Source organism: Cannabis sativa, chromosome 3 (genome assembly GCF_029168945.1).
Source record: "Cannabis sativa cultivar Pink pepper isolate KNU-18-1 chromosome 3, ASM2916894v1, whole genome shotgun sequence".
Lineage (NCBI taxonomy): Eukaryota > Viridiplantae > Streptophyta > Magnoliopsida > Rosales > Cannabaceae > Cannabis > Cannabis sativa.
In genome coordinates this window covers 24,445,476-24,458,967 of record NC_083603.1, presented here as the reverse complement: position 1 = coordinate 24,458,967, position 13,492 = coordinate 24,445,476, and the positions used below count along the sequence as shown (strand labels likewise).

At 28.2% G+C, this 13,492-nt stretch overlaps 1 protein-coding gene across 1 annotated transcript; it reads left to right on the top strand.

Annotated features, from left to right (window-relative positions):
* The first annotated feature begins 288 nt into the window (after positions 1-288).
* On the top strand, positions 289-4,368 carry LOC115709736 (auxin response factor 18). The gene is made up of 4 exons (XM_030637920.2): positions 289-1,113; positions 1,273-2,501; positions 2,868-3,757; positions 3,830-4,368. Exons 2-4 carry the CDS (start codon positions 1,374-1,376, stop codon positions 3,915-3,917), a joined length of 2,106 nt encoding a protein of 701 aa, XP_030493780.2. The 5' UTR covers positions 289-1,113; positions 1,273-1,373; the 3' UTR covers positions 3,918-4,368.
* Positions 4,369-13,492: the final 9,124 nt, after the last annotated feature.

The window sequence follows — 13,492 nt, the reverse complement described above, 5'->3', positions numbered from 1 at the left end:
GGTTTTTATTATTTAATTGATTCCATTTCGGATTATTAAAAAAAAATCAGGTTTTTATTATTTAATTAATTCCATTTCGAATTAATTTATTATTAATTAAAAAAAATATTAAAAAAGTAAAATTGGATAGGTTCCTTAAAGATCTTTGTTGTTTTGCTGGCTTCTGAAGATACACATACAGTTTCGTCAGATCCGAAGAAAAAGGGTAAAAAAATCAAATTAATTATTTTAAAATTAATAAATAAGAGAGAGAAATATATTAAATATTAAATAAATAAATAAAGGAACAGTAGCAGTATTACTAATAGTACCGCTAGTTGTTTTTTTTTTCTCAATATTTTGGACTCTTGCATGATCCAAAAGGTTGCTGTGGCTTTTTTCTTTTTGTTTTTGTTTGAAAATGGAGTTCTATCTTGTGTTGTGTGTCGGCCATTGAGTGTTCGATTGAATCTCTGAGCCAAGGAGAAGAAAAACAAAGAAGACGAGAAAAAGGAAAAGAAGATTCAATTTTTTTTTCTTTTCAATTTCCCACACCAAAAAGTTTCCAACTGGGTTCTTCTTTTTGTTTTTGTTTTCTCAACTAATTACTTTTAACTGAAGAAATTTGAGAGCTTTGTTTTATAGTTTCTTCATTCTTGGATCGTTGAAGCAGAGTTAGCTCGGAATTTTTTATCTGAGAAGTTAAAGGAATTGAAACGAAGTCGTTTAGGATTCTTTTCTGGGTAGAGGGACTGTGAGTTAGTTTGGGTTAAAAAGAGTCTTACTGTTGAGGCTGCTCCACTGGTTTCATTGAGTGTACACTTTATTAGGGTTTTTGTGTGTTTTTCAAATTAAGTTTATTGTGTTTTGATGGTTGAAGTTTTCTAAGGGAGGTTTTTTCTTTCTGGGATGAGTGATGTAATTGAAGCATTGAATTTAAGAGGGGAGAGGGAGCAAAGATATTTCGAAGCTGGTCTGTTTTTCTGTTTATTCTTAATTATGGGGTTCTATAGAATTAGTGGTATTGATTGTGGGTATTGTTTTATGTGGAGTTTTAGAACAGATTCCTTTGGTGAATCGTGCCACAAAGTTTAGATCTTCCATCTCTACTTTGGTCTTCTTTATCTATTTAAGGTAAGAAATGCATCAAATTGTACTTCATTGATTGGAATTAATAATTACTTCCCTTATGATTATTATATTTCTTTACTTTTCCTTTAAAAAGAATCTTTTATCTTTCTTTCTTTTGGGTTTTGATTCTGACTTATTTGACTGATTTATATGGTTATGCAGGTCTTATTTGATAAAGGAATCAAAAACTAGTAAAGGGTGTTCATTTCTGGGAAGATTTTGTAGTTTTTCCTTTTTTTTTTTCAAAAGAATTATCACTTAAGATGATTACGTTTATGGATTCAAAAGAGAAACTTAAAGAGGTGGAGAAGTGTTTAGATCCTCAGTTATGGCATGCCTGTGCTGGAGGTATGGTTCAGATGCCAATGGTAAATGCAAAGGTGTTTTACTTCCCTCAAGGCCATGCCGAACATGCCTGTGGTCCTGTTGATTTCAGCAAAATCCTCAGGATTTCATCTTTCACACTATGCAAAGTTTCTTCCATTAAATTCATGGCTGATCCTGAGACTGATGAGGTTTTTGCCAAGTTAAGGTTGATTCCTTCTTCTGCTGGTGTGAATGAGCTTGGCTTTGATGATGATGGTATTGGAGGAGGGCTTAATGGGTCTGAAGCTCAAGAGAAACCAGCATCATTTGCCAAGACTTTGACCCAGTCAGATGCCAACAATGGTGGTGGATTCTCAGTACCAAGATACTGTGCCGAAACCATCTTTCCACGTTTGGATTACAATGCCGATCCCCCTGTTCAGACTATCCTTGCTAAGGATGTTCATGGCGAAACATGGAAATTCAGACATATATATAGAGGGACGCCAAGGCGGCATCTTTTGACAACAGGATGGAGTACTTTTGTTAACCATAAGAAGCTGGTTGCTGGGGATTCAATTGTGTTTTTAAGAGCTGAAAATGGCGATCTCTGTGTTGGTATTCGTCGTGCTAAGCGGGGTATGGGAGGTGGAACGGAGTCCTCTTCGGGTTGGAATCCAACTGGTGGGAATTGTGCTAGTCCTTATGGAGGATTTGCTGCTTTTTTAAGGGATGAAGAGAACAAGATGTTGAGAAATGGTAATGGTAATGGAACGAACTCGAATGGTAGTCTGATGGGGAAGGGGAAAGTGAGGCCCGAATCAGTTATTGAAGCTGCAACACTTGCTTCTAATGGTCAACCATTTGAGGTTGTTTACTACCCTCGAGCTAGTACTCCTGAGTTTTGTGTCAAAGCGTCCTTGGTAAGAGCCGCATTACAGATCCGTTGGACCCCTGGAATGAGGTTCAAGATGGCCTTTGAAACCGAAGATTCTAGCCGAATAAGTTGGTTTATGGGAACTATATCTTCTGTCCAGGTTTCTGATTACCATCGCTGGCCTGATTCTCCATGGAGACTACTCCAGGTACTTACCAAATTACTCTGTTTTTTTTTTTGTCTTTTATTTTTATTATCTCTAAACGTAAAAAAAATATCAAACTAAGCTAGAATTTATAGTTACTTTATCTTCTCCTGTTACCAAATTACTCTGTATTTTTTCATCTCGACCTTTTTAGTCTGCTTACTGGCGTAAGATACGGTTAAACATAAAAAATTTATCAAAACAAAGCCTTGGGAGGTTTCCATTCAATTGTTGTTGAATTTAAATACATCTAATAGGAAACGATAATGATACTTGTCTTGAACATGTACCAAATGATTGTTCGTTTACATTGAAAGCCTTTTGTACTCTTCACAAGTGCTAATTTGTATTGAGAATATGGTGCTGCAGGTTTCATGGGATGAACCTGATCTACTTCAAAATGTGAAACGAGTTAGTCCGTGGTTGGTAGAATTGGTGTCTAACATGCCGGCCATTCATCTCTCACCATTCTCACCACCAAGAAAGAAATTGAGATTGCCCCAGCATTCAGATTTCCCACTTGACACTCATATTCCAATGCCGAGTTTCACCGGCAATCTCTTTGGTCACAGTAACAACTTTAGTTGTCTGTCCGAAAACACTCCTGCTGGCATGCAGGGAGCCAGGCAAGCTCATTTTGGTCTATCTTTATCAGATCTTCACTTCAATAAACTGCAACCGAGCCTTTTCCAGGCTGGTTTCCCACCATTCGATCATGGTGCTGCGCCCGCTAAGTTCCCCAACAATGCAATGAATCAGAAGCCGCTGAGCCTCAATGAAAATGTTTCTTGCTTGTTAACAATGTCCCATACCGCACAAACACCTAAGAAGTCTACTAATGATGTAAAGACACCGCAGCTCATACTCTTTGGTCAACCGATACTAACAGAACAGCAGATCTCTTTAAGCTGTTCTGGTGATACAGTCTCGCCAGTTCTTACTGGAAACAGTTCATCAGATGGGAATGGTGATAAAGCAGCTAACTTTTCTGATGCTTCTGGCCAACAACGACGCTCACCCTGCGAAGGGCTCCAATGGAATAAGGAGACTGAGCCGAACTTGGAAACTGGTCACTGTAAAGTTTTCATGGAGTCAGAAGATGTAGGGCGCACCCTTGATCTCTCTGTGCTTGGCTCTTACAATGAATTGTATAGGAAACTTGCAGACATGTTTGGAATAGAAAACTCTGAAACACTAAGCCATGCTCTCTATCGCGATGGCACAGGTGCAGTAAAGCACATCGGAGATGAACCATTCAGGTAAAGATTTAGATGTTCACATCTATTGTAATAGTAGGGTTGTTCAGTTGATTGACTTGTTTCATATAACAGTGAGTTCACGAAAACCGCGAGGAGGTTGACAATTCTAATGGATTCGGGAAGCGACAACGTAGGACATGTAAAGACAGACAAACATTAGCTCAATTGTGCAGCCTCAAATGATTTATAATCTCTTAGTTCCTTCCCAATGCTGACCAAAAATTCTACCTTGTGAAGCCACTCTGATCCAACCAAAGACTCTTCACATTATTGTTATTCTTCTTTTTTGCCCAATTTTGGTCGAAGAAATAAGTCTTTGATCAAATAATTTACGACTATTTTCCATGGCAGTTTTGTTTGTTTGTTTGTTTGGTTTTAATATTATTCTACAGCCTCAAAATCCCCTGCTTCTACACATGTACAAGTGGTTTATAGAACATGGTGTACTAATATTTCTAAATACCATGTTCCATAACACTTTTTGGTTATGACCGATTTCAAGTTTTACTTTTGGAGATGTATATTATTAAATTTAAGCAGTGTTGTTTTTCTTCTTATACTTGTATAGTCTGAACACTACTTACTGATAATAAGTGCTTTTTATTGGTCTATCTTCATTGCTCAAGTCTCATTTCCATGTATATAAAGGGAAAAAGACAGTTTTTCTTTGGCTCAGCACATATAAAGTCATTTGAAAAAGGTAGTTTTGTTGACTTTTGAGGTTTTCTTTGGGGGGGTTGGTTAAAATAGGTCGCTTGCATTAATTACTTTTACCATTTTGGATTTATTTTTATCATATTTAAAACGAAGATACAGAAGTTATATCTTAATATAGAGGTATTCCCGAACAAGAAAGTCAAATTAAGGAAAGGAAACAAAACGAAGAGATGTAAAGTATAAAACGACAGGAGAAAAGAACAAAAAGAAGGAAAGAAGAGAAGAAGAAGAGAAAGAACACATATTCTGTATTGTTGTAACCCACTCTTTGGCACACGTGAGAATTGTGGGACCCAAAGTCAAAGAGTCAAAATTGGAGCTTTTGATGTTTTTTTGGGGTTTTCACGTGTGGCCAACGTCAGCTTAGACTTATATTTAACATGAAAGAGAAAGAGAAAGAGATTTGCATGGGTTGCGCCGTTTTGGTGACCGGGCTGTTTATGCATAACATAATTATACTATATTATATTATGTTCCATGATTTTGGTGCTTTGACTATTTATACACTTATAACCACTCCTTTCTTTATCTTTCCATTTTTTTTTTCATTATTTCTTTTAGTATGTTTCATATACATATGATTGAAGCACATATTGTTTTTACACTTTAGAAGATAAAAAAAACAAAGTTTAAAGTGATGAAATTTTGCTGAAAATATCCTAAGATTTTTAATATTGTTACAATATTTAGACAAAGGAAATTCAGAAGTTTGGTATATACTTCATGTTGAAAAATATATATTTCTCTTTTATTAAATATAATTTAAAGATTTACTCAAAAAAAAATATATATAGTTTAAGGATTTTTTCTTATTTTTCTAACCATTAAAATATATATTTTTAAACTAAGGGTAAATGCTATTTTAGATCCTGTATTTAGTAAAAGTTACAGATTAGACCTTGTGTTATATTAAATGACAAAATGGACCATGCATTTCTTAAAATAGTACAAATAAGGCCCTAAATTGATTTTTGGTCACGATAAAACTTAAATAATAATTCGATCTAGAGGTATTATGAAAAAACTGGTGAAATTTTTTGCATTTGTTTGTATTAGGAATTATCTTTAAATAAGTTATATTAAAAAAAATTGTTAAAAATTAAGCTCAGGGTCCTAGTTCATTTTATCATTTTAAAAAATAGATGGTCTAATCTGTAACTTTTGTAAAACACAGGGTCCAAAATAATATTTATCCTTAAATCAATCAATTATTTTTTTAAAAAAAAATATTACTTTAAATATCTCTATTTAATTTAAATTTGAATTAGACATTGATTGAATTAGTTAATTATATTTTATAAATAAATAAATTTAAAACTAGATTAAATTTTATATATTTAAAAAAGTATAAATAAATTGTATTAGATTTAATTTTTGTTAATATTATTTAAATTAATAATTAAGTAATAGCAACTCTAACCAAACATGTATTGCATGCTACTAATACTAGTTATACGTGCACTCTTAATAGGTATTACTCATAGATGAGTAATATTAGAAAAATTTAAGTTTTTATGCTTAAGTTTTTTATTAGATTAGAAAAATCTCTCATTTTTATATTATGTGGGGCTGAGGTGGTTCAATAACTAAAAAAATAATTAAAAAAAAAAACGTTTTTTGCCAAAAAAAAAAAAACCAAAAAAGCTGAGTTTGACTTAAGTTTTTTTTTTATATAAACATATTTTTGATATAATGTAAAAAGATATATATATATATTTTAATTTTATTAATAAAGTTGGTAAATTAGTCATAGAAATTTAAAATTTTCTTTTATTTTTCACCAACGAATCAAAATTTAATAGTTTAATATTTAAAATTAATATTTATATTTAAATTTGTTTAGTATCCATCAATGAGTAATATACCCATTAAAAAATGGTCCATATAATATGATTAAAGTTTCGTTTTATTACAAAAATTAAAAAAATTAAAGTCTATTATAATTTTAAAAGTACTTGCATGTTTTTTTTCGTCTTAAAAAAATTAAGGGAATTATCTCATATATTTTTTTTTTCTTACGGTTTGGGTTGTTCCAATAGTGTATATGTGGGTTGCGAAGGTTACTCCGTTAGTTGTTATGTGGATTTTCGTAAAAATATATAAAAAAAAATTACTTTGAAATGTAAAAATAAAAAAAAAAATCCCAAAAAATTATTCATGCATAATTACATGGTTAAGTAAAATAACTCAACCATACCATTTTAAAATTTATATTATCAAATTTTATAATTACCTAATTATTTCTTATTATATAGTTCAAGTTTTCTAATTTTTAACTCAATAATGTAAAAAAAATATATAATTTTTTATTATAGTTTTCAATATTATTTTTTCATAATCAATATTTGAGATTGTACTAAATATTTATATTTTTATTTCATTAAAAAACAACTTAAATATTTTAATATGTCCAACAACCCCAATTCTCAACAATTTTTGGAAGAAAATTTTAAGTAAGAGTATTACTTTTGATCTTACCCTAGCTGGGTATTTTTTTTTAATTTATTTTCAATATACGGAGAAATTACATATCATTTTTTTTATAGGTTTCTTACCTATTTTAAGAAAATTTTATAAAAATTTTAGTGTTAAATATATGATTCATACAAGATGGTGATGTTTTATGTTCGGCTGCTACTCTTATCTTAGGTTTGCTTGAACCTCATGTGGTGGAGGCTTCTACACTTCTTCATGGGCTTCTCCTTTGTGTGTGGTTGGGATATACTCGTATCAATAGATTCTTTGATTATTTGTGCCTAGTGAACTCTCTTTCAAACAAGAAGAATGATTGCAATGAGTGTATTATTCTTGATATTCTTCAGGTGTGGAAGTCTTTTTCTCATGTCTTTATTTCTTATTGTAATCGAGCTAGTAACGTTATTGCCTATTCTCTAGCCTAATTTTCTCTTTCATTAGAAACTTTTCAAGTTTGGTGGTCGAGTCTTCCGCCTAATTAACTTTAGATGGTTTATGCTTGTATTGATATCATGATTTCTTTAGTTTCGTGCTTTTTTTAATGAAATTATTCCTTTTTCAAAAATAAAAATATATAATTGAAACAGTTTATTACATTCATGTGTAAATTTTTATACGAGTAAAATTAATTATTTTAAATTTTATTTTTGTCATATTAAATTATTATGATGTCTATTATTATAACTAAAATACACAACATCATATAAAAGAAAAGAAATCGGGATAAGATTTTTTTATAGATACTGAAAATTAAAAATTCTCCTACAGTACCAAAAAAAAAAAAAAATAAGGTGCTTCTACAATGTACCTTTTAAAAAAGATGCATTGATGCATCTTTTATTTATTTTGACATTCAGAAAAAAAAAAAAATTAATTATTTTTTTTCCATATTCGTATACGTTATAGTTATTTAAAATATTTTACAAAATTTTGAGAAATTTGAAATAATTTACAACATAGAAAGCAGTGTTCAAACAGTCTATTTCACATGCGTATAAAATAAAATAGTCACGCGTACAATACACTGTCTGATCATATTTTTTCGACATCTTAAATTTTTCTGAATTTCTTAAAATTTTGGAGGATGTCTTAAATAACTATACTGTACATGACCATAAGAAAAGGTTTGATTAAAAATTATTTTAGATACCCAAACAGATAAAGTTGCATCGATACATCTTTTTTTAATTATATTGAAGAATTTTCCAACAATATATATCCCCTACATAAAATTTCCTATATGTTAAACACTGAAGAGAAATGCAACGTAGTGCAAGAGGAAAAAAAATATAATAATAAAATAGTTATATTAATTTCTTTTGAAATATATATATATATATATATATATATATATATATATATATCATCTACAATCTATAACAATATAAAAAGAGAGAATATTGTTTTGGGCTCCTTACAATAAATTACAAAGATGTCCTTATTTTCTTTGTTAATTACCATTAAATTCAAATTAATATTGTAGTGAGTTATTAGTAAAAATAAAAGAGTTATTAGTTAAAGAAAAATGAGTTATTAGTAAAAAAAAAGGAGTTATTAATAAAAAAAATATATATATGTTTTTTAATACTCTTGTAAAATTATTAATTTTTAAAGTACTTTTTCCAACAAAATATCTAGAACTCAAGAAGTATATGCATGGAAAAGTATTTAATTATTTTACAATAAATTATTAAAAATAATATTAAAAAATAATTTTAATAAATACCCCATCACACATAATATTAAAAGAAATTATAATTTAGAGAGTTCTATTTTTTATATACAATATTATAATGCATACAAATATATTTTTATATATTTATATATATTTGGAAAAAAGTGTCTTATAATATTATTTCAATTAAGATAATACAAATTTAAGATTAAATTATTTAAATTTTTATTATCTAATATAAATAGTAAAAAAAATTATAACATAATTATAAAGTAGGATACAATAATAATTTTTTTTTTTTTTTTTTTTTTTTATGAATATCTTTGTGGAATTTCCTTCTTCAAATTTACTTTTTCTTTTTAAAAAAAACTATTCAAATTATAGTAAATATTTCCAACGACTTCCTTAGTTGTATTTCATTATGTTTTATGTAATTTTCTAATAATGTAGAACTAATTTGGTACCATTCAAAAATTCTTACAAAATATATATATATATATATATATATATAAATTTTGACTAATTTTAGCTAATGAAATAAATATTTGTAAGAAAACTATACATTCTTAATCATAAACTATATCAACAAATTATTTTTTTAAAAAAAGAAGAGAGTGCAACTCAAGATGAACATTTATTACAATGCTATACAATCTTATGATAAATTTTGAACAATTTCTTACACTAAAAATATAATTTAACTTTATATATTTATACTATTAAAGAAAAAAAAAAACTATTACTAATTAAAATATTAATGTAATTTTTTATTTTTAGGTGCACCACAAAATTCTCCTATATATAATTAGGGTCTATGTAGGTGCACATCATAATTCTCCAATATACATAATTGAGTTTTATGTATACATGCAGGATGATATATAGGGTTTAAAAATAAGTGCACTCGCGTCTGTATTATATTTATATAGCTATGATTTTATTTTTATAAATTTTGATTTATATTGTATACTCATTTAAAATATCATGTAACTATTTTTTGAAAAAGAAATTTAGAGTAATTTATATTTTTAAAAATAAGATTTAAATAACTTGTTTTACAGAAATATTAAAAACAACAAGTATAACTGTAACAATACTATATTTTTGGCGCTAAAATTATTTATAATGAAATATATATAGAAACTAAATAATTAAAGTGTAGATTATCTTATAAAAATAATAAAATCATAATTATTTATGTGCTAAAAATATTATAGAGATGTATATTGTACAATTAATTTTTAAGGTTCATTCTTAATTGTTTTATATTTATATGTATATTTTTTAGTAGGAATAATTTTGACCTTACAAATAATTAAAAGTGAGAGTTAATACTTAATTATAGTAATACCGATATAATATCTTATACTAATGTTGAATATAAATTTCAACATAAATAGTATTTTTTTTCTCAATATTTATATATATGGTCATTAATATTTTGCTCATTCACTAGTGTGTGTATATATATATTTAGATGAGTATGATAATTATTGATAAGGGTATAGGGTCAGCACCGACAAGAAACACAACCCGAAACACAAAGCATCTTTTAGTGACCAGATCCTTAGTTGGATCATGTGAATTTCCTCAATCCGTTTCATCAACGCCTTCTCTTGTGTTCTTTGTCCTTATTTATTTACTTATTTATGAACTTTTATTTATTATTGCTTCTTTTCCGATCAAATGCATTATTTTATTTATTAAAAAATATGGAAACAAACATATCTTTATTTTCCCTTTATATACTTTAACATTATCTTAAATAAATATTGACTTATTTATATATAGGTTACCAGTTTAAGGAAGTTATAGTTAGGTATAATACTATACAACTTAATATAATCCTACATCACACACACATACACACATGTATGTTATATATATATATATATATATATATATATATATATATTTATATGAGAGATCGTATTTTGCTAGTGGGTGTATGGACATTATTATTAGGGGTTTAGACAAGTACTGCATCGTATGAGATCAAAACAAACAAATAGTCAAATAACTCGTGGTCATGCACGAACCATAACAGAAAAATGGGGACAAAAACCATTCCCAAAGCATATGCATATAATCATGTTTTGATTATATATATAGAATTTATATAAAATACATATTAATAATGTATATATATAATATATATTTTTTTTCTGAAAGCAAAATATATATAATATTTTTAATTATTAGTTCACTTTGTTTTCAGTTCCCACTTATTTACTTCCACCATATAAGCCATGATTTCTACCCAGAAAGGATTATAATAAACAAACACTATTCTAAGTGCATTCATTTAAGTAATTAATAGAATACTAATAAGTTATACAGCCTTAATTACCTAGGGATTACCTGCCTTTATAATTACGGTAAGAGACTGTCAGTGTTGGTGCACTGAAAAATCTAGGATTTTGAGTTTGACACTAAAATTTTATCATTATACATGAGACTTTTTTTATAGAGAAAAGAAGACACCATTTTCAAATATAATATTACATGTATGTATTAGTATATATCCTTAGTGAAACAAATTAACGATACAAAGTTAAAATATAATTCATTTTAAAAAATACATACTTTAATTGTGTGTTAAAAAGTGATGCAAATTTATTATAAGAACTTTTTTATTTTTACACTTCAAAATAGTTTTTTTTACATTTTTACGGAATATATATAAAAACTCTTATTGCAACTAACGAATTAACTTAAATCGCAACCAAAAATCGTATAGCAACTCACATAAAAATCACCAGAGAAACCACTTTAGAAACCTAACCCGTAAATTTGAAAAAAAAAAAATTAAGAAAATAGTATGTGGAGTAATTTCTCTTTTATATTGTAAATGTTATATCAAATTTGGCATGATATTTACTATATAAATATCATGCAAAATGTATTATTTTTTCATTTACTTTAGACCATATCCCATGAATAGTATATATTTTGGGAAATTTACAAAAATACTAAATTTTAGGGGCAATTTTATATTTATACTGCCACACGAAATTTTTTACAAAAATACTGTCGTCACCTTAATTTTTTTCTTTTATACTGTACACACCCCAAAATACATACGAAGCGTCTATTTTCAACACCTACGGTCCGAACTACTAGAACAGCTGAAAAATAACCATTATTCCGTCAAAATGTAAGTATTAAAAAGTTCAATCCTAGAACAATAACATAAAAAATAAATTAAAAAAAACTGTAAAATAACAGTAAAACTGCAAAACAAAATCACCAAATAAAAGCACAAAAAAATATTATACATCAATAACTCTTTCGCCAGTTGAAACTTCCATAACATCACGAGGGGGAACTTTCACCTTAAATTTTTCTCCCTTTCCTTAATACATTAAAAAAAATCAGAATAACAAAAAAAAAATGTTAAAAAATATAAAAATAAAGTATATAATACTTAACACCGAATAATACATGCAGATCACAACAAAACATATAAAATTTAACAAAATCAGAGAATAATGAACAAAATCTCAAATCTAACACTGAACATGCAAAAAAATGAAAAAGAAGCTTAAGAAATTGATTTTTTTTGAAGATGATAGAGATGAGAAAAGCAAGAAGTAATAGTAACCACTGTTAGACATTTATTTGTATAGACTAAAACATACATGATTATGAATAAAGTGCGGAATTAATAAATCATATATGCACTATAATTTAAGGATCGAAATACCTCCAGCCATTGAATCTTTGAGCTTTAATCCCACATAAGCTTGATCTGCAAAAGAAACCGATTGATGTGGGTAATCGGGCTTCCTCGCTCTCTCAACTCTCTTTAGATGGATTTTGCTGTTATGAACAGAATGAGTGAGGAGCTCGGGGACCGAGACCCTATATTTATAGGTGAGATACTCCATCGATATCGTGCCACATTAATTGTCGAATATTTTGACAATTAATTCAGGAAATCAAATCAGGTAATGAATATAGAAATCTGACCATATATAGAATATTACGTAATTGATTCTGTCCAGATTCAATGAATATAAAATATTCATTTATCAGAATCAATAATATTATTTTATTTCCTTAATTAGAAATATTCTAATATTCTCCCACTTGGTCAGCATTTAAACTAAAACATTCAAACCCAAACGTTCCTCATTATATAATAAACATACGAATCATAGCGACATGTCCTCATTATAAGTCGAGTATTATCTTCTATGTATTACAATATATTTATTATATTACAATGTACTTTATGTGGCAATGTACTTAAGTGAATAAACCCTAACCCTTATGTTTAATCAGGTCCTCTTACGATAATTTTCTCAGATGAAATTAAGGTGCACATAAATATGAGAAAATATCGAAATTAGAGTTTCATTAAATAATTTTTGGTTGTACAAATAAAAAAACTGCATATGGATTAACTGAATCCCATATTTACTTTATGATCCTTGAATTTGTGTTGCGGCATGCCTTTAGTCAAGGATCTATGCGATCACCCAATTCAGTTTGCGTGATTAATGACCACTTATCACGCCTTTTTATGGCTAAATACTTAATGTCGATATGCTAGCTTCGACCAGTACTCTTAGAGTTATTAGCCATAAATATTGTAGCTGAATTTATCGCAAAATTTTCTTAATGGCCTAATGAAACTGTAATTCTGAACTCTAGGCCTACTATGAAACTCTATAATACATCATACGAGATGTATCCTCAAAACAATAAATGAATCTGACTTCTATAGTGGAAATAACAATCAAGATTCTCTACAATATAACTTACTGGTAATCTTAAGGACGTAATAAAATATTGATTTACGTGAATCAATACAACCAGTGAAGTATGTTAGAATCTAATTGGTTAACTATATTTCCAGATGG